Source organism: Arthroderma uncinatum (assembly GCF_011692745.1).
Source record: "Arthroderma uncinatum strain CBS 119779 chromosome Unknown scaffold5, whole genome shotgun sequence".
In the NCBI taxonomy this organism is placed as follows: domain Eukaryota; kingdom Fungi; phylum Ascomycota; class Eurotiomycetes; order Onygenales; family Arthrodermataceae; genus Arthroderma; species Arthroderma uncinatum.
Window position 1 is genome coordinate 1,033,770 of NW_022983867.1, and position 25,521 is coordinate 1,059,290.

Below are 25,521 nucleotides of genomic sequence, written 5' to 3' on the forward strand. Positions count from 1 at the left end.
TCGTAAGGGTTCGTGGCCCACTGTCTCACCCTGGCAGCTTTATGCTCCCCTGCCCCGGCGGCCTAACAACGCCTTTCTTCTAGATCATCTTCGGGCGCGTTGATCCCTTTTGACTTCCGAACCTTCTTCTATCTATCATATAAACTGCATCTCCCTCTATCACTCTACACTCTACGATAGAAGTCTGCTACTCTACGACTCTACGACTTCACTGCTACGATAGACATAAGAGAAAATGGCGACCGCGCACATGCAACGGCCGTACCCGCCCATCTACCACACGCCGCAGTCGAGCTCGCCGGCCTCCGTCGCCAGCCCGCAGACTCACGACCAGCATGGCCGCTCCCTCTACGCCCAGCCGCCCAACCTCCACGGCATGTACGCTGCCTACCCGCAGTATCCCATGAACTCCATACACTCCTCGCCCTACGCGCCCCATGGCCAGCAGCTCACCTCCCAGCCGCTCATGATGAGCCCCGTCTCGGCCCCGATACACCAGCAGCCACCACCACAGCACCAGCAACAACACCAGCAGCAACACCAGCAACAACCACCACCACAACAAATGCATCAACAGCATCCCATGGGCAGCCCTCGACTGAAGCTCGAGTCTCGCCCGCAGCCGCCCTCGAGCTCGCCCAACTCCGGCGCGGCGCCAGGCCCCATACCAGCAACGACTCCCCTCGTCGTGCGGCAAGATACCAACGGCGTCCAGTGGATAGCCTTCGAGTACTCTCGCGACCGCGTCAAGATGGAATACACCATCCGCTGCGACGTCGAGAACATCAACATAGAGACCCTCTCGCAGGACTTCAAGACAGAGAACTGCGTCTACCCGCGCGCCTGCTGCACAAAGGACCAGTACCGCGGCAACAGGCTCGTGTACGAGACAGAGTGCAACGCCGTGGGGTGGGCGCTGGCAGAGCTCAACCCGTGTCTGCGGGGGAAGAGAGGCCTCATCCAGCGCGCCGTCGACAGCTGGCGGAACTCGCATCAGGATCCCCGTCTGCGCAGTCGAAGGGTCAAGCGCATGGCGAAGGCGAATAATAGAAAGGCTGTGGCCCAGCATAGTTCGCATCTCGCCAGTCCGCAGTCTGCTCTGCCTGTGCCGCCGGCCACCTCGACGGCCGTACACCACCATGCCGACGGATCGCACGATGATGTTAGCGGTATGTTTCAGCAGATGTAGCTTTCTTCTTTTTCACTTCTTTCTTTTTTTTCTTCTCTGGTTGGCTGGTCTGCCGTGTTATATTATCGATGATGGATGTATGGGCTATGTATGCTGGATCGGACGGTGTTGGTGTTGGTGTTATTCAGAGTTACAGTGCTGTGTATCTATCAATCATACCAGCCGTTCCTCATCTTCTCTCCTCCACGTCCATATCGTCTTCCTCTCGTCCTCTTATATCGTCCCGTCCGTAGCTAATATGCACCAGGCACTGAATACCGCCCACAAGCAACCACCACGTCTGCCCCCTCGACGGCTGCATACATGGACTCCAGACCAGCTCACGTCTTCCAGGGCGCATACCCTCAGTACCCTACCTCAAACACCTCCAACGTCCCCTCCATGGCTCCCCTCCGCGATCCATCCATGGACCACTACAAGGCAGCCATAGCAGGGACAAACTCCAGTCCTAACGCCAGTGCTAAACGCCCATCAGACGACGACATAGAACAGTCTCAATTTCGCGACCTCCCAGAAGGCAAACGCCGAAAATTCATCCTCGTCGAAGACCCGCAACGCTCATGCCGCGTGCGAGTCAAAGTAATGCTCGACCAAGTCGACATGAAAGAGATTCCAGACTCGTATAGGAAAAGCAACTCTGTTTTCCCCCGCTCTTATTTCCCAGTTCATTCACCCTTTGGTCTCTCCCGGCGAAGAGGCGATAGGTTCGATGCAGATGACGACGAGTCTGCGCCGGCCGGTACCGTCGTTGCGGGTACTGACAGTGAGGATGTAACTATTGGTAGAACGATGGTGCCTGCGCCTATGATTGAGGGGGAGGGAAGCATAGCTGTTCCCAAACTGAGTAAGAAGAAGAGAGATCGGGAGGCACTGCTTAATGATATGGGGTATCGTATGAGTTGGGGGCAGAGCAGGGTGTTTGCTGGTAGGACTTTATTCTTGCAGCGTTCTAGTAAGTTATCCCTCTTTACTTCTTCATATGTTAGGTTAGAGAGCGAGGCTAACGGATACAGTGGACGCATATCGCAATAAGATGCGTAACAGCATGCTCACGGCCGGCCATGAGGCGAGCGAGATAGCGCCGTACTTTGAGACTCGCGTCGGGAAGCGCAGATGGCTTGAACGAGGCAAGAAGGTCGTTGAGGCTGCCTCTCCCGCCGTCTTGACTGCTGCATCTTCCAGGAGCGCGGAGGAGGTCGAGTAGTTTCTTTTTCTTCTACTTTTATGTTCTATTTGTCTCTACGTACTATGTTGTTCTGTGTTAAAAGTTTTGGGATGGATATACGGTTATGTATGTGTGTACTGGGCGGGTTCCTTTCCTTTGTTACGATGAGCAAACAATATGATATGATATGATCATGATGCATCTCTCCCTCTATCATCCATGAATACGTCATAGTGCTGTCATAGTATAGTGTAGTGTGTGTAGTGTGTAGATCATGTTTCATCTAATATCCGGCATCTCGCACGAGTCTGCGTCTCATCTCGTCCGCGTCTCGTAATCTCTCCGTGATTCAGGTCAGTGTCAAGATTCGCTCTGTATCATGGAGATCACGATCTTCGCCTCCGTCAGACGCCAGTCTCGTCTCTGTTTGGCCTCGCTTGGCTATCAGCCGTTAATCCGTTATCATATCCGTAGACGTAGGTGAAACAGTAACGTCGTCAACGTCCAGCGTGATGCTGAGGCTTGTCTGGTGTGATCCTGAGGCTGGTGGTTGTCCTGGACGACGAATGGTTGGTGTTTACCGGTTGACGCTAAGCCGAGACATCTCGCTTCTCTCAGCCTCCTTTCGCGAACTCGTATCCTCCCTCCGCCTCCATCGCATCCCCTATTCTCTACCTACTTCTCTCCCTCTCATCGTCTTTACATCGTTGTTCGACTTTCTGTTCTGTGGTGGTCTGCCGTCTGCGCGGCAGATGCGGATGCGATCGATCGTGTTTCACCCCTTTACCGAGTACTCCTGGCATCAACGGCCAATTTCACCCCCCTACACATCATACGACGACTCTCGCACGACTCAACACAACACTATCTACCGACGATAATACTGACTCGATATTGACTCGATATTGACGATAAATTGACTCGAGATTGAAGTCGGTTCGGTCCGCTTCTCCGCCCAACCTTGAAGATACGCTTGATATGCTCGGATCAGGAACTGGATCAGGACAGGAACAGACCAGAGGATGTCGCATTACCATAACCAGCCATATTACCGCAACCCGTCTCCTGAACCAGAGCAGGACCTAGCCATGATGCCGCCGCAGAATAACTACTATTCGCCCGTCAACCCGTCCATGCAGCGCCAGCCAGACATGTCCTATAACCAGATGAGAGACAATGGGTACGATGACCTCCATTATCCGGATCAACATTACATTCCGCATAATCCGGCGACGCAGTCGGATGTCACGGCCGGAGCGGACAATTACGGTCACGGCGCGGCGGGAGGGGGGATGACTGGTCTTGCGTCGGGGGTGGCATATAGTCGGAGTCGGAGGCAGTTGCACGACTCGAGGGCGTACGAGGAGATGGGATACCAGGAGACGATGCGTGGTGGGTATGATCCGGGCTATGACCATGGCCACGGACATGGTTACGGGCAGAGAGACATGCCTAGAGATATGCCTAGGGATATTAGAGATGATAGGGACATGCATAGAGACGATAGGGACATGCATGGTATAGGGCAAGGGGACATGGGTGACAGGTATAATGGGAACGGAGGTGGATACAGCGCATACCAGGCGCCGGTTGGAGCACTCACGCCAGGACACTCCAGCCCGCATTACTCTGGCTCTGAGAGGAGCATACCGAGCCAGGGCCAGAGTCAGTACCCGAACCAGCACCAGCAACAGCACCACAACCCCAATGGCGGGCCGGTCAGGTACCACTATGAGGATCCCTATAGACGGGATGAATCTGGCCTGGGAGCCGTGCATCCAGAGTCGATCAATCCGCATAACATCGTGGACGACGGTGATGACGGATTCATACCCGAGCCAAAGAGAAGGTCAATACTCAGTATCGGCCAGAATTCCAGCCACAACAACCTCTTCGCTGGCGCCGTTCCTGTAGCCGGTGCCGGTACCGGTGCTGGAACACGCAGTCCTCCAGGCGGCGGTGGAGCCGGAGGCGAGTATAACCTGGCAACGGGCGAGAAGAAGGTGTTTGCGGATGAAGAACGGTCAAGAAAGAAGAGACTCTGGATTATAGGTGTCATCGTCGCTATAGTCATCATCGGCGCTATAGCTGGAGGTGTCACTGCAGGTATCCTGGCCAATAAAAGCAGTTCAGAGCCCAACAAGTCCGGAGGCACTCCCAAGTCTGGAGAAGATGACACCAAGCTCAACGGCGACCTGGGCAAGAACTCGCCTGAAATCAAGAAACTTCAGAACGAGAACCTCCACAAGGTCTTCCCTGGCATGGACTATACGCCTTGGGGGACACAGTATCCTCTCTGCCTCAAATACCCTCCCAGCCAAAACAACGTCACCCGCGACATCGCCGTGCTCGCCCAGCTCACGAATACCGTCCGTCTCTACGGGACAGACTGCAACCAGACAGAGATGGTGCTGCATGCCTTTGAACGTCTCGAGCTTAAACAGATGAAACTCTGGCTAGGCGTCTGGATCGATACCAACACCACCACCAACGACCGCCAGATCAAACAGCTGTACGAAATCCTCGAAAAGACAGAAGACAAATCCGTCTTCAAGGGCGTCATCGTCGGCAATGAAGTGTTATACCGTGGCAAAAACGATCCGTCAACCATCACCAAGTTAATGAAATACATCACCGGCGTCAGACAGGAGCTGGACTCGTTGAACCTCAAGCTTCCCATCGCTACCTCCGATCTGGGAGACGCCTGGACAAAACCACTCACCAAGATCGTTGACGTGGTCATGTCCAACGTCCATCCGTTCTTTGCTGGCGTCACTGCTAAAGAGGGCACTTCCTGGGCTTGGTCGTTCTGGGATTCCCACGACGTCGTCCTCACACAGGGCACGGACAAGGTACAGGTTATTTCTGAAATCGGCTGGCCCAGCGCCGGCGGTAACAATTGCGGTGAAGACAAGTGTGCCGATTCCACCTCTGGTTCTGTCGCGAGCATCAAGGAGATGAATACCTTTATGGAAGGCTGGATTTGCGAAGCTCTCAAGAACGGAACAAATTATTTCTGGTGCGTCTTTTTCTTTTCCTTTTTTGCGCTTTTTATACTTTTACTAACTGTTATATAGGTTTGAGGCTTTTGATGAGCCTTGGAAGATAGTGTATAATACCCCGGGCAAAGAATGGGAAGATAAATGGGGTCTCATGGACCCTGGCCGAAATCTGAAGCCAGGCGTCAAAATCCCAGACTGCGGAGGGAAGACCATTGACTAGCTTCCTTCTGACTCGACTCGATCAGCTTTATATATTCACATACGATGCACATATAACTCTCCTACCTCCGATTTACTCACCAATACCGGACTAAACATCACTTTTCCTCTATCTACTTACGGATCTACTTTATACCATTTCCCATTTCCTCTTTCTCGTGATATCCAGCTCAGCTCACCCAGCAGCCCTTCTCTTCCTATACCTCACCTCACCTTCACCCCTCTCACAATTTTGGACATCTTTTGTATATTCACCTTTTTATATATCGGACCGCATATCCTCTGCCACCTTTCAATCTACTGCATGTATATACATGATTGTCGGGTCCTTCTTCTTTTTTTTTTCTCCATTCAGCCCAGCGAGCTCACGGTATTATTACGTTTGAGCATTGGAGCAGGCGATTCTTCTTCTTCTTGCAACCCTACTTTATTTCTTACATTTTTCTCTCACTTATTGATTGATGTTGATACATGCATTTATGTAAATAGTTTTTGCTTTTTGCTTTTTGGCCACTGTTGTACAGCCTTCGGCAGACCTGGACCAGGTTTACCACCTACCCACAGATGGATTGGATGGACTTGACTCAAATAACATAGACAGATACAGACCGCTTATACAGCGTTATCTTGGATGTTATTTTGGCTACTCTTTGTTACAGTTATTATAATCTCCCCTGTGCTCTTCTTACCTCGTCATGTTCGCATTTTCTATTTATAAGGCACAGCACAGCACAGCACAGCGTTCTTGTTAAACCAGCATGTAAATAGTCCGATACATAGCTTTGGAAGGATAATCTAGTTGACTGTTCTTTTGTTTATTTCTTAGATGACTTGTTCCTTCATTATTGTAATTTCGTTTTAACTAATGCAAGCTAGTCAAATAAATAAATCCAGAGAGAATAGATATTAAGATGTAAATCACCAGAGGGTAAGGTAAGTAGTAGGCGTAACTACTATCATCTAAGTAAGGATGGTTGGTATAGAGATCATAAGTAAATGTCAGTTATGTCGCTGGAAATCAAAAACACCATTCACTTTTTGTAGGCTCCTATATATGTTTTTTTGGCATTTAGTAGATTTATAAGAGTAAATAGATGAAAAAATGGATCGTTAACCTTGAGAAATGCGTAATCATGGCTATTCGCAATGCAGCGTGGAAAATTATGCAAAGGAAAGTCGTCAACTAGTTAATTATCGTCTGGGATCCTTTGGCGGCGGCTCAATCCGTAGCTGGGATTCCCTATCTTCGTCATCGTCACTGTCGATATCGCGTCTTCGACTCCGAATATCATCCTCATCTCGAGACCTACGGTCGGAATTCCGTCGGTTGCGAGCAGCCGCTGCACATCCCACTATTAGTCCCCGTCCCCGCCGAACTCTGGTCAAAAGTTTCAAGTCTTACCTCGTATCTTAGCAGATGCAACTGCGTATTGCTCTATCTCTTCCCTCGATAGCACACGCAATACAATGACATAGTCTGGTCGTTCCTCGAAACGTTCACGGCCTTCAAGAGCAGACGGGCTGACGAGCCGCCTATCGATCTTGGTCCAGCGGGCGCCGGTGGGCACTCCTTTCTTCGGGGCGTCCTTTAAAGGAGCGACGCCCTCTCGGACAGCGCGGGGCTCTTCGGGGAATTTCTGGGTAGGCTGTTTGAGAATTCCCTTGGGCGTTTGTGATTCCGGGCTCGTTCCAGAAGGTTGTGGGGGTGGAGATCTCTTCGATGGAGTAGTGTTGGGGTCTCTCGGTGTTATTTCTACGAAATTGTCATGACGAGGGGAGAGTCCTGACCGTTTGCTGTCCGAATCAACTGGCGAGAGGTCCCGCGGGCGTCGTTCTGGTTCTCGGGGAGGTGAAGGCTTGTATCTGTATTTCTCCCTGTCTCCATCCGAGTGATAGCCATCATCTGCTCCTTGTGACCAATGTTTTGGTGCTGGCCTATACCTCTCCTCTGCCCGACTGGGTATGTCTAGCCTGTCTCGTCCGTTCCGAGCGTCTGACCGTGGCGTTATCTCTATGGGCTCCTTAGAATAGCCACTTGCGAGACCAGCAGTTGCAAGACCGCCGCTCATCATTCCCTCTGGGGCCCGGGGATTAGAATATCCGCGTTCACGGGTTGGAGGCTGACCGGAAATGCTGCGACGAGGGTCACGACGGGGGAGTTCAAGTTTATCATCGACGACCACGATGTTATTCGCATCTCGCCGTATCTGGTATCCTTTATCCCTAACATCGTCGTACCCAGAACGGCGTGGGACGGGAGACGAGGGTTTCTTCTCCTGGTGTAGCGAGACAGGAGTACGGTGGGTGCTGCTCCGTCTGGGGCTATTAGCCGTTCGCGGGATTGAAATTGGAGCATTATTAGTATCCGCGGCTCGTGGCTTTATCTCTTTGTAGCTGCGGGGGCCGTCTTCCTTTTCAGTACCCGCAAACCCTCGCGATGATGGCGGAGGGCCACTGGCCTTGGGCTCACGAGTGATCTGCGGAAGATATGCCTCCAGGCCGGTCAAGCTTAGGGGTCTTGACTTCCTCACAGGCGGAGCCTGACGACGGGATTCTCGAATAGCATCGGAGTCCCTGTAGAACTGTTCCCGGGCATTGGTATAGCTGAACGAGTCATGGACGTCGATGTCCTTGCCGGGACTCGGATATCCAGCATTGCTACTACTGGCGGGAGTAAGGTAACCATTCCTATACTTGGTTTCACGGTCTCCAGGCGATAGCAGCGTATCGGTATCTCCTCCTACTCCTCCCGCGGGCTTCTGACGGTGCCGTGCGTGGGACGAGGAAGGGAAGATATAACGCTCTCCGCCATCTCTGGACGGTGACGGATAGTGTGTCTGCGATCGTGGCTTGATCGTGGCCACGACCGGTTGCCGGCCCGGGGAGCTAGGCAGGTTCAGCGGCCGTCGACTCGCTTCTACCGCTACCGTATGGCTGCGAGGACGCATCTCGAAGCCCGCCGTGTAGGTCCGCCCGTCATGGTTGTAGGTGGGCGGTAGCTCGAGCTCGCGAGCCCCAGAGAGCCGTGGGCCTCTCCTGGCCTTGCCCTGGGTCTCCTGACTCGCCATATCGCCGGTCTGAGCCCGCAAGAGGGCTATACTCTGTCTGCCGACTCGAGGGAATACGCGACGTTGGCTCGATGTGCGGAGCTTTGCGAATGGAGGAGGGGTGTAGGGTACTCCTTCAGTGCCCAAAGACGAGCCAATCCAGGTATAGGGCGAGCCTGACGAATTATATAGGCGAGAAGATCTCTCCTGAGGCACTCTATACCTGTCGATGTATTCTGTCTGCTTGTCCGTGTCTGGTTGGCTTGCGGCCACCGCAGCAAGGGGAGAGTCGCTCTGAGGTGGATTTGTGCGTCTATAGCTAGGGTGAAAAGAGACGATAGTGGCTGATCGCAAGATGCTGATTCGTATTCTATCTCTATAAGAAGCGAGCCATTAGCCAGAGATCCTCTGACGGTAGCAACTCGCAGCAACTTGCAGCAACTTGCAGTAACCTGCAGTAACCTGCAGCTTGGTGGGCTGGGGTTGGTCAGATATCTCGACGTCACCGAGCAGGCATTGCATCGCCAACTTACTCTCTTCAGTTTAGTATTGATCTTGGACTTGTTCTTGTTCTTGGTCTTGAGTCTGTCTTGGTGTCTTGATGTCTGTATGATGAATATATTGGATGCTGGGATAGATATAGGAATAGAGAAATAGATATATAATATATAAGATGGCAATTGGTAGGCTGTGGCGCAGGTTGAGATAACTAGCGATAAGAGTCAGAAACCTCCGGCCACCACCGTCACTTTCTCTACTATTACTAACACCAGGCAGCAGAGCCCATGATCAGGACGAAAGGCTCATCGAAGGACAAGCCACAGTCCGTTCAGGTTGTCGAAGATTGGAGTTCAGGCTACAGGAAAAAGTAAGTAGGAAAGGTCAAAATAGTTCTCCTTGTCAAGCTTGAAATTCTAAATTCTAGTCAACTCTGTCTGGTTCTCTGGTTCTCTAGCGTAGTTGAAAGGGAGCGAAGGATGAGAGTACCGCCATCGTCGTTGATATCCAGCAAGGCATCATCACACTCAGGCCGAGCAGCGCTTCCGTATAGAGTCTGCAGAATCAACAAGACCAACAGGATCAAACTGTGGCACAGGCTATCCACTATCCACAGCTCAGCCAGCATCCCAAGCGACGGGCTAAGCCTTATCTCCAACCGTGGGTGGTCGAGTCGAGTTGACCAAGGCACATAGCATCGACTTGCTTCTTCAGACAGCATCCTTCAACCCTCGAGCACCACCCTCCGGATATCATCTTTGCTTCCGTATATCACGAGAGAAGACTTGATGCTGTCACGACTCGCTGTATTGAACGGTTGAATAGCACAGCCACGAGAGATATGGTTCGTATACGGCTACAGCCTTGCAGGAGCTGTTCAATATTCCGTCTCAGTTGAGCTGGACGGCACTGTGGCGTTGTGGCATCGAGGGACCAGCTGTGATGCTGCACTCAAGGTACTCCGTAAGTATCGACATATCCCTCGCGAGGGGCCGTATCTCTTCTTCGCTAATGAAGATGCGGCGTCGTTGGAAGAAGGCAGAAGTTGACGTTTTTAGTCACGTGTATGTTTAGTGTTGAGCAAGTTGACAGCAAAGAAATCAACATTTCATCAGAGACAAGTATAAACCTGGGAGTATAAAGTGGTTTATTCAGCATCTCTTGGCTGAGAGGCGAAGGTGATGAGATGGTCGTTGAATTGGATGCCACAGAATGTTCATAAATGATGGCTGACTGGAGGCGTTTATGTCAATGTCATTGCAGTGTTCAAGGCTAATGGCCAGGAAACAATCACTGGATGCATTTCAAAAGGGTACTGGCACTATTATTGAAGACGTCATGCTCATAGTCTGCCTAGAGTTGCTCGTGATATCAATTCTAGGAACTGTGAAGGACATGACACTTTTATGTCAAGGACTCTGCCTGCTGGATACCCTCCATAATATACCAGGATTCTTCACAGCAAAACTCTGGGATCTTTTTGCTAGATATGGCAAACGTTCGCTGAACCCGGGGATGGAACGCCCAAGGCTGTGGGCAGGATTGCTGCAAGAAAGGCAGCAAGCCTTGTCTAAGGCTGCCACTATGCACCTCTCATGCGCCTCTATGGAGTGCTACTTGTGTCCTCTCTGCCTTGGCTGCTGAAGAAACAGCAGTGGAAGTACCTGGCCATGCCCTGGGCCGGTTGACAATGTTTATTGGTCTCGGTCTCTGGTATCTATATACGTCAACAAATTAGTGTATGGCCGAATTCTGGTATGTTCTGACCGACTTTTCAGACATCATGCTATGTTCTACAGGCTGGATGCCTTGCTGGAAACAGCCATAGAAGAACTCTCTATATAGGAAATTTGCATATTCTTTTATGTCATTCTTTGGCCCTAGATGTGTGCCTTTGCTATCATTTCCTGCTCTAACATGATGTTTGCTAATGCGAGGGCGGTGCATACTGAAGCATGACTCTTGACATTAATTAATTCATACACCGGGGAAGGTAGCAACGCTTCTGCATCATCATAGTCGCCATTACTGCTCTCCTGCCTTTGTTTTCTCCTTTTTGCTCGGCATGTAGCGAGAGAGATGAGGTGTTGTTGTTGACTATTTAACCTGCACCATCCCCTTCTCACTGACTTCTCCTTTCGACTCAACTCCAACCTCACGCTTCATACACACACTGCTCCTAACACCTACTCTGAAATCCCTCAAAGTTTTTATAAAACATTCTCCTCCCTTCAACTTCACAGAATCTTCTTTGCACATACTCAGAATGTGTTTTGCCAATCCAGCCGGACACTACCACGCCGCTGGGCGAGCTTCCGGAGCCGCCAAAACAGGGGCCAAATCGCATGATCTCAAGAACTACATGTTTGGTTCTGACCGCTGGAATTGCTGCCGCTGCTCGGAGAGCAACGACTACGATACCCGCCCGTCTAGCTGCCTGGTCTGTGGGCATCTTCGCTGCGACCGCTGTCGAGATGCGATTCATTTCGTCTAGCGTTGCATATGGCGTCAAGCCGTCAATAGTTCAACACGCAAACAACTGCTTCGTTACGCTGGATTCCCTCAAACAGCCATGGTTGTATCGGCGTGTCAAGAGATAAAGAGGGTCGACACTTTAAACTGCATACTATATGCTATCCGGTACACCAAGTCTTCGTTCTCCGGCCAGTCGACTCAGACTTACTTTATTGAGGTTCTCGCTCAATACGCTGCCCTACGAAATGTCACCATAACCAAGCATGCGCCCCTATTGCCGACATTACACGCCCTAGATATATGGATCCCTTACCGGACGAATACTTTACCTGTTTTTCCTTGCTCGATTGTTTTCCTATTGCTCCCTTATGAGTGTTAGCCTTATATCCGATACCCCTTACAACATCCCTTAGCTTATAGATTTGACTCTCTCCTGTTTTGATGTTAGTGTTTTCTGTTTCTACTATACCGCAGTCCTTACTCTATAGACCTTGTCCGTCTTAGTCCTTACAGATTGTGTATTCTATCTTTATCAATATCATTTAGAGAACAAATGACAAATTACAATATCAGTTCTCATCTCGCTGCTGTAAAATGGTCATCTTATCCAAAACAAGCGTATTACAAGATCTTCTAGTCTCTATTGGCCCTAAAAAAGAAGAGAAAGAGAATCCTCAAAGCAACTCGAACCGAGGCAAAACTCCATAACAATAAGAAGGAAAAAGTTATACATATATAAAGGAAACGGGGTATCCAAACGGGGTATCAATGCAAAATTGGTCTACAGTGTGTGCGTGTGGTTGGTCTAATACGTGGTAACTAAGCAGGCGTTAGATTCCTTCGGTATCTTTGACGGTGAAACCTTGCTTCCGAGACAATTTAGCTCTATCGCGAGAATGGCGACGATGTTTAGGACCCTTTGTATGTCTTCGGTTAGTGTTGGTTCTTTCGCGTCGTGGCCTGCTATGCGTGGAGCGAGAAGACGGGGTGGAGCCGCTGGATCTTCCATCCTTACGCCTCCTCTTGGACCCGTGAGATTGATGGCCGGACTTACGAGTGGGGGCTTCCAATAAGCCTGCGTCCCTTTTCATCCTCTGGACAACTGAACCAAGAGCATACATGCTGTCCTGGCGGTCGTGAAACGCGCATGGGCTATGCTTTATGGGTAGAATCCAGTCAAGTATGCCATGGCCCATGACTTCCTCTAAATTGTCAAACGGATCTCCAAGGTCGAATGGGTTCTCGCCTGGTCGTGTGTGTAAGATGGCGAATTGACGGCGTGGAGCCGCTGAACCGTTCGTAGTGGGTTCGTCTGGAGACCGGGCGGCCGTTGTAGGGTAAGAGACGATAGGAAATGGCGGGCGACTGCCTGCTGGGAGATTGTCAAGGTCGAATGGCCTAGGGATCAAAATCGCGAGGGTCCAGACTTTTGTGTTCCAATCGAGACTTTCGATTGTCGAGGAATTGCAGAGTGCCATCTGGAGGGAGCTAATAAGCATTCCCCCCAGAAAAAGCCCAAAGAAGCTGGATCTATTGGAAGATTAGACACGTTTCCAAAGATTAGACGTTCCAGTCAAGGATACTTACGACGCCAGGATAACGATGAAGTGGATATTCAAAGAACCAAACTGTAAACAAACCATGTTAGCTTCGAGATAGAATGTAACGTCGAGTCGAGTGATTTCGTTACCTCTCTTTGGAGTTCGGCCACAAAAATTGCCATTATAACCCCATTAAAAATGGCAAAGAGCAACGCATAAAATAAAAATTGAATAAAAAACTTGAACGAAGTCTCGCTAACAACACCGCCAACCCTACCAAAGGAGTTAGCATAGTTTCCAAAGGGGCTACCCCTTTTCACGGCGAGGCCACCTACCAGGGACAGAAATGGTCCATCTTTCTCACGCATCGGTCAACTTCGCTGCAATGATGCGCGCGGTCGGTCTTGAATTGGTAGCAAGTAGAACACCATGGCGGCCTGCCGTCCTGCTGACATACAAATACGTCCTTCATATAGAATGCCTCCAGGCCAGTCGGATCGTAGTTCTGGGCATTCTTCTCGCCATTCGCATTGGGATCACCGATGGGCGGAAAAGGTATGTCCTCTGGCTTCTCATGGCTACTCTCGGCTCGACCATGCTTGCCCTTCCCCTTACGCTTCTTCTTGTTTTCTGAGCTCGAGTATTGCGGGCCTCTCGGGAGGTAGCCGGGCGAAAAGATTATCGTGAGGAGTAGTCGTAGATATGTGATAGCCAAGAAGAAGAGTAAGACATAGAAGGTAACCAATATCCCAATAGCGGTGCTGGTGCGCGGCTTCAACCCGGTCTCGGCACTCGGGTTAATCAGATAATCAACTGGAGAACGTTAGTAGGACGATCGGGTTGCGGCTGTCGGAAGTACGGTCGGACGATAATATGGACTCACTGCATAACGCCTTTGTAACAGAATAGCAGCAATAGACAATAAGCCCGCCTAGAAATGCTGGGATGATTCGCGCAACAGCTCGACTGGCAGCTTTCTGATCGCATGCCATCAGCCCAGTTGTCGAGCAGCGAACATCAGGCTAGCAAGGCTGCGGGCACTCTGTACACAGAGCTAAGTCTATAACGTGGTATAACACGGTCCCGAGGGCTATAATATAGTTAACTGTTGATGATGATGCGACGTTGAACAGCTTCACTGCCCAAGTCCAACAAAGCAAGGAAGCTCACGCAGCTTCAGGCCCAGCTTAGTCATCTAGTCATGTGACATCTCTTCTCTCCCCCCGCACTAAAAGGGAAAGTTAGGTTGAAGCGATATTCAGATCTTGTCGGAGATCACCAACAAGCGCCATCATCTGCGAGCAACAGCAGTGCCGCTCCCCGGCTGCAGGGTTTCGGTGGCGGATCGGTGGAAGACGGAGAGAGACAAGTGTAGGTTTGGCTCGATACGAAGGGACGGGTGCAATAAGGCTGACTGATGGCCAAAGTAAGCTGACTCCCTGTCCCCGTCAAACAGAGAGAGAGAGAGAGAGGGAGTTAACAACCTTGGACCCAGGCATTTCTACGTGCGGCCGCCAGTTGATGACAGCTGTTGCAACTCCGTGGAGGTGCTGTCGTGAGGATGCAATAATCAGCCTGGTCCGGTCGCTGGCTCGACGTGATATTTTGTCACTGTCATGGTCCAGCTGAAACCAGACTCGCCCTGCTTATCAAGTTTCATCTTGACGGAGGGGCGGAGCTGGGGCCGAGGAGCCTTGGTTTCTCGTGCGAGCAGATCATATAATTAACATTAGACATCATTGAACTTCTTGCACGGCATCATCCAATAATACGCCCGATCAGACGATCACTGCGGGAGCACTCAATCTAGTTCAATATTTCCGTTCTTGTTGCTAACGTTGCACACATCCATGACAAATTCAGTCACCAGATAGGCGTCTTACTGGCTGTGGTCGGCCCAAGAGGAAGGATATTTACCTCGACACGAACTTTTACATCCCAATTACCGGGGTTCTTCGATGGTTACGATTTGAGGCTGAATCAACGATCCTCCCAAAACCCCGTTTCCCATGCAATCAACCATCTTGGCTGTCTTCAAATTGATCTTTCTCACTTTTCCACGTTTTTATTACAGGATGTCAGTCGTGAACCTGCATGATTAGCCAACTCCACTGAAACATGACTGCCTTGCATCCAGGCTGCAGGAAATCCCAAGGATCTCAGGCTGCTGCCTTCGTCCTTGTCTTGGGGACGGCTGGCTCACAGGCTCCCAGGTTTATTCTTCAGGATTTGATGCTAGATTACTCAACGATCAGTCCTCCCGAAATTATTTGCATCTCAAGGTGCGGTTTCTCTCTGAATTTTCAGCTAACTTATCTGCAGCGCAGCTTGTTCAACATAACCGTCTTAAACGCGGATCGCTCAGGTACCCCCCGTATAGTCCCCGTGCATTTTTTTTGCTCGTTATTATTGCTATTTTTATTATATTATTACCGCTTTTTATTATAATTGCTACTATGAATATTGTTGTTATTTCCATCCATCCTCCACTCTCGACCGGAGACTATCGATTTCTCCATCGTTCTTCCACCACCAGGCAACGAGTGAGCTTCCAGCCAAGCGGCGCCCCCATTGGGCAGCCCCAGCCTAGCGCCGTTGGAGCCTTGGGCTTAGCGTGGCGGGCAGGGAAAGGACTCCACCGCGAGGGCAGCGAAGGCTTCCAAACAACTTTATCGCAGACATTCTTGAGCAGCTGAATGGGCAGCGGTCAAACGGTCTCTGAGTCAACCTGCACGTCTGACATAAACTATCTTCGATCGAGTATGGCTGCCGGCAGAGTCATCCCTAGTGCTCTCACGGGATCGACACAGGCACCATCGGTGCCTATTTTCTGCTCTCCCCCCACTAATCGCTAAATTTGGGGCGGAGCTTGCACCGGGCAACCACAGCTATGTCCAGGCCTCCCTTTTGCGATTCCGCCTGGGACAATCCCTGGTGCCTACCTCGTGATTTATCGGCCTGGAAGCCGGAATATACCTCTTCACTAGATGCAAAATACACCTGACCCGAGTTATATGCACTGCCAGGAAGCTTACCATAGTGCGGTTGCGCTCAAGGCCGCTGATACAGACCCGCAAATCCAGGCATTCATGATGCCCCAATTATACCACTCCCCTTCCTTCAACGTCTCATACTCATATAAATGATTCATTATTTATATCACGCACGTTTCCTATCTTCACACTTACTTTCTATCCCCAGAAACATACTCAATACATCACACGACCTACAACAACCAAACATCATTGCATCTTTAACTACTTGCATTCCACGTTATATATCTTCTGTATATATATCTATATAAAGCGCGCTACCATTCTATACTGCGCTCAACCAGGCAATAAACTACTACTTGACTCACGACTTTGATTGCCTGTCCTCACCAGTAACCAGGGCCATGCCGCAGGCTACTCACTGGGTCTGTTGTCGGTGCGGTTTTGGCCCAATGATTATCAACAACTGCTCTGCCTGCCTGAACTGCCAACACCCAGGTGCAAAATCACCTTGCTGTATCCAAGAGGCCCTCAAACTCCACCAGACCGCCGAGGTAGTAACAACACCAACTACTTCATTCGACCGGATATCACTCGACGACCCCGTACAGCAGCACACATTGCCTGCCGACTTCATGCCTGGATACACCCCTCCGGTGCGCCAGCAAGGCACATCGCTATACATGTGCTGCGTCTGTGGTGACGGGCCAAAGGTTTACGAGCATCACTGCCGATGCATCATTTGCCAGCACGATGCGTGCAGCCTCTGCACTTACGTGAAATGAGAGTGCCACGTTATGAGATATGAGACGAGACCTGGTATGCACATGCATGTGTTTGAATAAATTTGAGGGCCAGATTACTAACGATGATGTTAGATGTACTTTTTTCTTGATGCATAGACGACTCGATGCTGCATTTACTGTTCTATTATCTTTTATTATTTTCTTTTCTTCACGGTTTCATCAGCGCTCAAGCGACTAACTAATGCTCGGAATGTTTTTCATCTTCTGTTATTATTTTCTTTCTTTTCTTTTCTTTTCATCATCATTGTCACGATTAGACGGGTTGTTACGGCGGAGGGCATCGCATGCCTGTACCGATTGCATTTGATTTTTTTATTTTCTTTCTACTTTTCAACTCACATTTGGTATCATAGCGATGGGGTTGTTGTTCATTTGCATGTCGTTTGTTTGGGGTAGCATATTCTATAGATATTTGCTTAGATAAGAGTCGATATATCATTTTTGGCCCTCTCTTGCCTTTGTTTCATTTCTACTGTGCCATACTCCGTAACTTCATGAAGCCTCAAATTGTTTCAACCGACCGCTGTGGAACTGGCGTGGCTTAGTTGCTAGTCTTCCCGCGAAGCAAATGTTCCTCGAGGCTATTTTCAGCCTCGGGGTTGCCTTGGGGCGGGATACGCTAATCGCTAGTGGATTTGCAGTTTATCCAACCCCACGCCATAGACGAGTGTTGACTCAAAGCCAGCAGGGATAGAGGACCGCACGGCGCCAGGCAGCAGGGGCCGGTGAGAATGATCCCCCAACCCACGTAGGTCGCACATACCCGATGCTGGTGCAAATCCGCGGCCCTGTACTCCGTAGGATCAGGGAGAAATCGTGCAGGATCGAGGGTCCTTACTTAATTGATAAGAACTAGCCAACCTTCTGCCACTTGGACCCTGTGATTTGGGGCTTGCGCTTCTGGGGCTTGTGGGCGCTAATAGGTCGGTAGCGGAAGGCTAAAATGAAACCAAGGACCCATGGAACTGGCAATTGACCAAGAGGAATTAAATCGTTTAACCCAGTGTCGTGCGGATGTTGCGAGAGATCAGGAGGATGCAGGGAATTGAGTTCGCTTGCGCTGCTTCCCATGCAAAGCCTTCCCAAGACCCTCATAGCGCCCCAAAACCGCGGGACTAGTTAACGTCTACCCTGCAGCCGAGTCATAACAGAGAAGGCAGCGTCCTATCAGGCATCCAGGCGGGAAGGACCGGTGCTCCGCCCTCAGTTGGTTCTGGTTGGTGTCGAGGATTCATTGACATTTCGGAGGTCCGTTTGGGGTTCCTCACGTAAACTGTACTCCGTTCGTAGAGCCTTGAGACCTCAAGTCTCGGACGGTCTCCATGGCCCCATGCAATTATACGGCATGGAACCCCGGCGGTCTATCGAACGAGAAAAGAGGCAGACTCGGCATGCCCCTGTTTTTCTCGCTGCAGGAGAGAGCACAGGACGGGCAACTCTTGCGAGTGTGTGTATGTACGAAGTACTCTGTAGGATTTCACTAGTTGGCTGCAAGAACACTCGAATGCCTGTCGAGCCAGGCTCACACTACTGCCTACCAGCCACAATTGGAGGCCGGGCAACTGGCCTCGCTGCACGGTTGCACGCCGGGATTGGTTTCACAACGATCGAAGGGCCGTTTCTTCAGTCGAACTTCTGGAACGCGTCTCACGGTGTCGCCTGGTGGTCATTGGTAGCATGGCTGAGCCAGGGAGCCTTGAGCAACTGGCTCAGGTCGCTAATTACTGTTGCTTAGAGCTGCGGTCTTCCATTCTGCCTCTTCCGCATCCTCCAAGCGAGATGACTCTCCTCTCTCGTTTATTCTTCGTCTCTTTCGTTTCTCTTGTTTCTTCCTTGATTTTCCTTGTTTCTCTCCCTCGTTGTCGTCGTTGTCGTTGTCGTTGTTGTTGGTGTTGGTCAAAAAAGGATGATGTCACGTGTCGTCCGGCCCGTCGTTAGTCCGAAGTGAGGCTGCTGACTAATCTATCATGCTATCACTTCGACTTTATCGCGATGGCTGGAAGAAACAGCTGCAGATTTCCTCCATCCTACAGGTCGTAGGTACGTATTGCTGGCCACCAGCAGCCATGGTGTTTGTGTCCAATCGGTAGCACAGGCGGCCCTACATCCATGTATTCCAATCCCTGAACACCATGCCCGACGTGCTACTACCTTGATTCGCCCCTCAGTCCAAACCTCCGGAAGATACCGCAATGGCTTCGACAACGCCTCTCTCCAACCTCCCCCAATCAGAAATAGACGCCATCATCCGTACAAAACGAAAGGTGCGCGAGCCTAAAGCCTGCTATCCCTGTCACACTCGAAAGGTCAAATGCGATCGCAATTTGCCTTGCGACGGCTGCGTGAAACGGGACCACGCTGATTTATGTTCCTATGAACGCCCATCTAAAAAGCGCCATGTGAACACTCCTCCACCTCCTGATACAGAAGACGGGGCGAGAAGCCTTGAAGGTGCCGGAAATGTCTCGGTTGGCGATATTGAAATGCACGGTATGGCCGCGGATGCCGAGAGAGTATCGATATCGAAGGTTGAATGGGAGAGCGTTTGCTCCAAATTAAAGGATATGGAATGTGCTATGTCTTCTCTGAGGGCAGAAATGGAGAGAGTAGATGCGAATGCCATGTATCAACCCCAAACAGCGTTGGTCTCGCCGGAGCCTCCAATTGACCAAGCCAGACTTCCACGGGATGAACCGCTGTCCGATCGGGAAGGGATTCATGCCAAAAACGAATATGGAAATGGAACGGTACATCTGGGATCGAGATCTGTTCTTGCTTATCTGCTTGGAGGGTCATCCAAGGAAGCTACTCAAGCGTTGCTTGAAGGAGGGTTGCTCCCGAAGCTGGGCCTGGACAACGAGACTGCCACTTATCCGTTCATCGACCTGTGGTCCTCTGACTCCTCCTCCTACGACATCAAATCTGTTTGCGCGGCGATTCCGGATGACAAACAATGCCGCATGTACGCAGTTTCCGGTCCTACATATCCTGCTTTGTCTGATAGATGATTTTCTAATGGGAGCTATTAGGTTATTTAAATATTACCGCAATATCGCCGCCATCATCTACCCTGTCCTTTCAGATATCGAGCGGTTCGAGGAGAAATTTGAGCTAACCCTTCGGAACCGGGCTGCGTTTGGAATTAGTGAAAATGATAATGATGAAGTCAGCAAACCCTTTGGCATGCCTACGGCATTCATAGGGCTATTATTCGCTGTGCTCGCAGCCGGTTGTCAATCATCCGATATGAGTGGAAAGGAGCGCGAATTGACATCTCAGGTCTATGGTAAGCGTGGCATTTTATGGGTTGGACGCAATCGACAAAGATACTAATTCACGTCTAGTCTGCTGTTCTTATCAATTCTTACGTGCGACAAACTTCCTATCCCAGCCAACGTTGGAGGCAATACAGACACTTCTTATCATCGGCAACGTTCTATCATATAACATGAATCCTGGAGTGTCATATGTACTACTGGGTACTGGATTTCCCTCTCTTCCTCGCTATGGGCTTACTAACTTCTACCAAGGGATGAGTCTTCGAATGGGCATGTCGCTTGGGCTTCACGTAGAATCTCACAAGTTTTCGCCCACACAACAATATGCCCGGCGGGTTGTATGGTAAGATTGCGAATCAATATATAGCATCCTAACCTCGCTCTAGCATATTCATAGTATAGTTGGCTAACTGGGTTCGGGTAGGTGGGCAACTGCATGGCAGGATAGTCACTTCTCACTCTCATACGATAGGCCGTCGGCGATGGCGTTTAGTCACCCGGATGTCCCTTACCATCCAGAGTCACAGCCTGGGAGGAGATCATATTTTGAGACTATTTGCCAGCTTATATCCCTGACCTTAAATATTGTTAGAAGCCGTATGCTGTCGACGGGTTCCCAGGTTGCGTATTCCACGATCCAGACATACAGGGCAGAGTTGAAACGCATATTGGCTGATACAGCACCGTATCTTCGTGACCCTATGCGCTGTACCTCGCTGAGCCAGAATGTCGAAAGACTCGGTTTAAAGCTACATTCTTCCTATATCACCTCAGAGATATGTCGACCCTCTCTAAGGCAAAATGCAGATCTCAACGATGCAACCACAATTGCGTTACGGAAAGATTGCATCACCGCCCTTTCGCTGACGGTAGAAGGGTACGTGGAGTTATACTCTGTGAACCCGCAAGCTGCGCGATCCTGGATTGGTCTTCAGCGGGCCATTAGCAGTGCATTCTTACTTGCTGTTGTCGGTGAATCTAAGACAGATCCAAATATCTGGACCTTGCTTCGACGATTGGAGGTCGTTCTCACGGAGCGTGCAACTGAAGACGACTCCTCCTATATTAGCCGAAAAACTGGAGCTGGTAGCTCATCTCCTTTCGCCACAAGCTCGACAAAGAGAGCCAGTGCAAATCTCGCAGAAGCATCGCTGGAAACTCCTTATGACCCCACAGCGACTGCAGTTCTAACAAGCATACCCACCGACACAGAGACTCAGTGGGCAAAACCACTAATAAAATCCCTTCGAGCCCTTCAAAAGCTTAACGCGGCGTTGGCCGTTCATCTCAGGCAAAATGGAGCTGTCCCAACCACCGGCAGCGCTTATACTCCCGCATCAATTTACCCTCAAACCGTTCCCCCGGCTGTGGCCAGCTCTGTTACCTCTGCAAGAGCTGGGTCGATCCCGCCTCCAACCCCAGAAAGCTCTGCCAGCGGAGAGTGGAGTTTTCCGACACTGCTAGACCGTGCAGCTGAGTACATAGATCCGCCCCTGTGGTAGTGAACTTTTGGGGATTCTACTAGCATGGCTATCCCCGTTGAATATTCAACCAGGCTGTTGCACCTCGTGCATTGTTAAGATTTACGCCGTTTCTTACTGATGGATTGTGGTTATATCGTTAAGCCTCCCTTCCGCTATGTGGTGATTCGATTATTTTCACTTGGGGCTATTAGGCGTTCAGGTTTCACTGTTTGTTCTCTGTGATGAAAACTCAAGGCACTGTCGTACAATAACGTGTCTCGTCATGAATTTCGTATACCAGCGAGGCTTGAAGCCTGGAGGCGCTAGGCACTTGGCCTGTATGGATGTGTTGAACTGGTCAATATCTTTTATCTATTTAAAAATTAAAAATACGTCTTCCACTTAACTTAACGTATGCTAAAGTCTATCCTAGGGCATATAACCTTTGACTAGGCGCATGCCCTAGTCGGGGGATGCTAAAGGAGCCTTCTTAAGTGACATATCTTGAATGGGATGCTGATTGACAGTTCCCCTCCCCAAAAAAACATAGTTATAAAATAGAACCAGATAAGATATGCCGCTATGCATCATTCATAATCTCATGGACAACTCGCTCCTCTATTGCAAACAATCCTACATCCACGCTGGCGTTTAGTTTGGATGCGTATTTAATAGTGCTATTGTAATGGTGGGTTTTCTGTGCCACGAAGCTATCCGTGTGCATTGGGAAATATCATCCATAAGTCGACGAGAGTCGTATGGATTATGTGACAGGCGATATTTCTATCCATGGATTTCGCTAGGCACATCATCCACCAGGGCCGCGTCGGGTAGGGCTCCGACGTCGAGTCGTCCTTGTTGACCGGGAACGGCTAGGTTCTGGTATATCGGAGCGAGACAATGCATCATGAGCAATCCCAAGCCCTAGACCGTTGGCAACAGGCTGCCGGGGCCTAACTTTGGCAAGGGCATGTTGAAGCAAGCCATCAGCCTCACCGTCAAGCTCCATGCCTATGCTCTGGCTGTCCATGCCGCTGGAAGATGGGCGATCAGCGACATCATCTGTCCATTCCTCCACTGGTACTGATTTTTTTGACCCCTTTGACCTAGAGGATGATGCTTGTTCCGAGGGCCTGTGCCTCGATCTTTCACTGCTTGTACTATCGACAGGGGCTTTCCCTTTCCGTGACCTGGCTGCGTCATGGAATGGCTTCTCTCTGCTCTCTTCCTCCACAGCCCAAATCTCGAGGGCCTTGGAAAGTAGAGTGCCTGCAACGCCGGCACCTGCTGCTGCGTCACCGCCGGTGGTGCCTAATACCCGCACCGCTTCATGCAAGGCTGTAACAGCTTCAGTAGTTCTATCCAGCTCCAGTAAAATTATACCACGAGCTGTGTGGAACGATCCAACCAGACCCCTGTCCTCATAACCACCTACTGCAGAAGCACCGGCAGATCTTACTGCCCCTGCCCCAGCCCTGCCAGTGTAGCCTGTGTAAATAGTTGTTGAGCCGCCAGCGCCGATTCTAAGACATTCATCAAACTCAGACAGCGCCTCCTCGAGTTTGCCTAGACGACGTAGTGCATGACCCAAATTTGCGCGAGTAGCCAGCCACGCGCTGGGATCACATTCGAGGGAAACAGCCAGCGCTAGTGCTTGGCGGAATAGATCGATAGCGTCTTCTAAATTGGCCTCATGGTACAGGACTACCCCAAGTTCATTGAGGACCAACGGGTCGCCTCCCACGGGAGTAGATTTAGATAGTGTTCCATTGGAGTTAACACTTGAGGAGTGGGTACTGCCAGCGGAAAGAGATCCCGAGGACATAGAGTAAGCTGCAGAAAGATACTCATGGGCCAGGGCCATGTTGTTCAAAGCAAGATGCTGCATTCCCAAGAAAAGCTGTGGTAGATGGCTTCCTTGGAATAACCTGGCTGCGGTGCTATAGGCTGCAATAGCCTGATCATGTTCACCTTCCGCAGCAAATGTATGGGCAAAGCCAATCCAAGCTGGGGCTGAATGAGGGTCAAGCAGGGAGGACTTGGAGAAAAATCGCCTTGCTTCCGCAATTTTTGAAACTGAGAGATAATAGACGCCAATGGCAAGGTATGTGTAAGATTCCTCAGGAACATTATCTGATAGGGTATGCGCGAGTAGGAAAAGCGCGTTTGTAGCTCCTGTTTCGTAAAGACAGGCAAGGTGGAGAGGGTAGACAGATGGAGAGTGGCCAAGATTTTGGCTTTGACTCCCTTGGGAAACTAAAGCGGACATCGAATCCGAGGCAGAGAGGATCGATGAAGTTAATGATAGCGCTTCCGGAAACCGACATTGTGTATAAAGTGTTTCTGCGCGAGAGAGGAGGAGATCGGAGTTATCCGCAAGATTATAATGGGTGGATAGAGTCTCTGTGGCATGAGACAATGCGGAAGTGGATGAGTATTTGGATAACCGAGTCGTATATAAAAGTTTCGTGAATTCAGACGCTTCTTGTGATAATGAAATATCTGAAGACGGCGTTATGGAGTCAAAGTCGAGTGATTCAAGAAACTCGAGTTCTTCAGCAGGGGACATCAGGGAATTTTTCATAAGCCGATCAAACGCTTCGAAACACTGTACGTCGATCCGGACGGCGTCCTTGTAACAATCCCTCGCACGGTCGAAGGCATTTTGGTTTGCATAACAGCAGCCCCGTAGATAGCACATCGCCGCCTCGTACTTTATGTGATTCACATCTTGATACGCATCCGTCTCGCCACGATCCGCTTTGTCTGCTCGGGATGGGATGGAACGACCGTTTCGAAGGGTAACATGGGAATTCCCGTTCAGGTGTGGCTTTTTACGGCGACTGTTGCTCGCGCTATGGATCAGGTGGGTAGGGTTATGTTCGCCTAGAATGGAGAGCGCAAGATCGAATTTATTTTGCTTAATGTAGCAATGAGCAGCAAGGTACCGACAGGACGAGTTTCGAGCAATGAGATCCTTCGTAGATAGCAGCGCTAACGCTCGAGTGTAGTTGTTGTTCGAAAAGTGCACTTGAGCAAGCCAGTATGCGTCGTTATCGCTGTCTGTGTTTAGAGCGTCATGTTAGCCCGACGGATCATAACGGCTCTGGAATCGATGCGCTCACTTGTCAGAGCAAGCACTTTATCCCCAATATATATCGCCGAGTCGTACTGCCCTTTATTCAGGGCATCCTGTCTCCAGCTGCGGAGAAACTCCTCCATGGTTGATGGCGGCTTGTAGGCGGGAGCTGTCTACCATAGCACTCCAAGTCCAATTATCCGGTGTATGAGAGGGTATCGGGGATGTAACGACTCAATATAGGGCGCCAACCTCCCAGTTAAGGGCAGACATCAGGCTTGAGCAGCATAAACACTTAAACACGTATATCACCCGCCGTGACTTGATAACTTTCTGTTTCTTGTTGACATTCGCAACTGATAAAAAACAACAGTGGATTACGTAAACACCTAGATCTTTACTTCGACTACAACTTCTGGGTTCGTTTACATGTCCTTCTTTATGATGGAATATCTGCTCGAAAAAATATTACACCAAAAATGGGCTGATTTTTTGGTCAATCCACATATCGACCACACGCATGCAAAACAAGAGCACTACTGCAAATGCGATATCTGCAAAAACGAATCTGAGAGTTGGATTCAGATCGCCGAGCAGATTCTATATAAATCAATTCCTAAGAGAGCAAGATATTGAATAAGACCGGATTAATAAAGAGGTCGACCGAGAAGAGTGGTCCATGAAGGACAGGAAAGAAAACCACGGTAACCAAGTTGTGGTGGTGCTCGTTAACTGGCTGCTGTAGTCAACCATCTGGCTGAGTGTC

At 50.1% G+C, this 25,521-nt stretch overlaps 6 protein-coding genes across 6 annotated transcripts; 3 read left to right on the forward strand and 3 right to left on the reverse strand.

Moving 5' to 3' along the window:
- Nucleotides 1–235: 235 nt before the first annotated feature.
- On the forward strand, nucleotides 236–2,393 carry GIQ15_06709 (uncharacterized protein; the record flags this gene model as incomplete). Its single annotated transcript, XM_033554126.1, has 3 exons — nucleotides 236–1,169; nucleotides 1,437–2,141; nucleotides 2,203–2,393. The coding sequence occupies 3 exons, from the start codon at nucleotides 236–238 to the stop codon at nucleotides 2,391–2,393; spliced, it is 1,830 nt and encodes a 609-aa protein (XP_033403641.1).
- A 983-nt stretch (nucleotides 2,394–3,376) lies between these two features.
- Nucleotides 3,377–5,576, forward strand: GIQ15_06710 (endo-beta-1,3-glucanase; the record flags this gene model as incomplete). The annotated part of the gene is made up of 2 exons (XM_033554127.1): nucleotides 3,377–5,373; nucleotides 5,432–5,576. 2 exons carry the CDS (start codon nucleotides 3,377–3,379, stop codon nucleotides 5,574–5,576), a joined length of 2,142 nt encoding a protein of 713 aa, XP_033403642.1.
- A 1,190-nt stretch (nucleotides 5,577–6,766) lies between these two features.
- Nucleotides 6,767–8,643, reverse strand: GIQ15_06711 (uncharacterized protein; the record flags this gene model as incomplete). Its single annotated transcript, XM_033554128.1, has 2 exons — nucleotides 6,767–6,915; nucleotides 6,978–8,643. The coding sequence occupies 2 exons, from the start codon at nucleotides 8,641–8,643 to the stop codon at nucleotides 6,767–6,769; spliced, it is 1,815 nt and encodes a 604-aa protein (XP_033403643.1).
- Nucleotides 8,644–12,400: 3,757 nt separating this feature from the next.
- GIQ15_06712 (palmitoyltransferase pfa5) lies at nucleotides 12,401–14,128 on the reverse strand (the record flags this gene model as incomplete). Its single annotated transcript, XM_033554129.1, has 7 exons — nucleotides 12,401–12,591; nucleotides 12,650–13,125; nucleotides 13,183–13,223; nucleotides 13,286–13,409; nucleotides 13,472–13,539; nucleotides 13,594–13,949; nucleotides 14,020–14,128. 7 exons carry the CDS (start codon nucleotides 14,126–14,128, stop codon nucleotides 12,401–12,403), a joined length of 1,365 nt encoding a protein of 454 aa, XP_033403644.1.
- A 4,999-nt stretch (nucleotides 14,129–19,127) lies between these two features.
- GIQ15_06713 (uncharacterized protein) lies at nucleotides 19,128–21,715 on the forward strand (the record flags this gene model as incomplete). Its single annotated transcript, XM_033554130.1, has 5 exons — nucleotides 19,128–19,897; nucleotides 19,965–20,221; nucleotides 20,280–20,414; nucleotides 20,466–20,556; nucleotides 20,638–21,715. The coding sequence occupies 5 exons, from the start codon at nucleotides 19,128–19,130 to the stop codon at nucleotides 21,713–21,715; spliced, it is 2,331 nt and encodes a 776-aa protein (XP_033403645.1).
- Nucleotides 21,716–22,484: 769 nt separating this feature from the next.
- Nucleotides 22,485–24,898, reverse strand: GIQ15_06714 (anaphase-promoting complex subunit cut9; the record flags this gene model as incomplete). Its single annotated transcript, XM_033554131.1, has 2 exons — nucleotides 22,485–24,739; nucleotides 24,802–24,898. The coding sequence occupies 2 exons, from the start codon at nucleotides 24,896–24,898 to the stop codon at nucleotides 22,485–22,487; spliced, it is 2,352 nt and encodes a 783-aa protein (XP_033403646.1).
- Nucleotides 24,899–25,521: the final 623 nt, after the last annotated feature.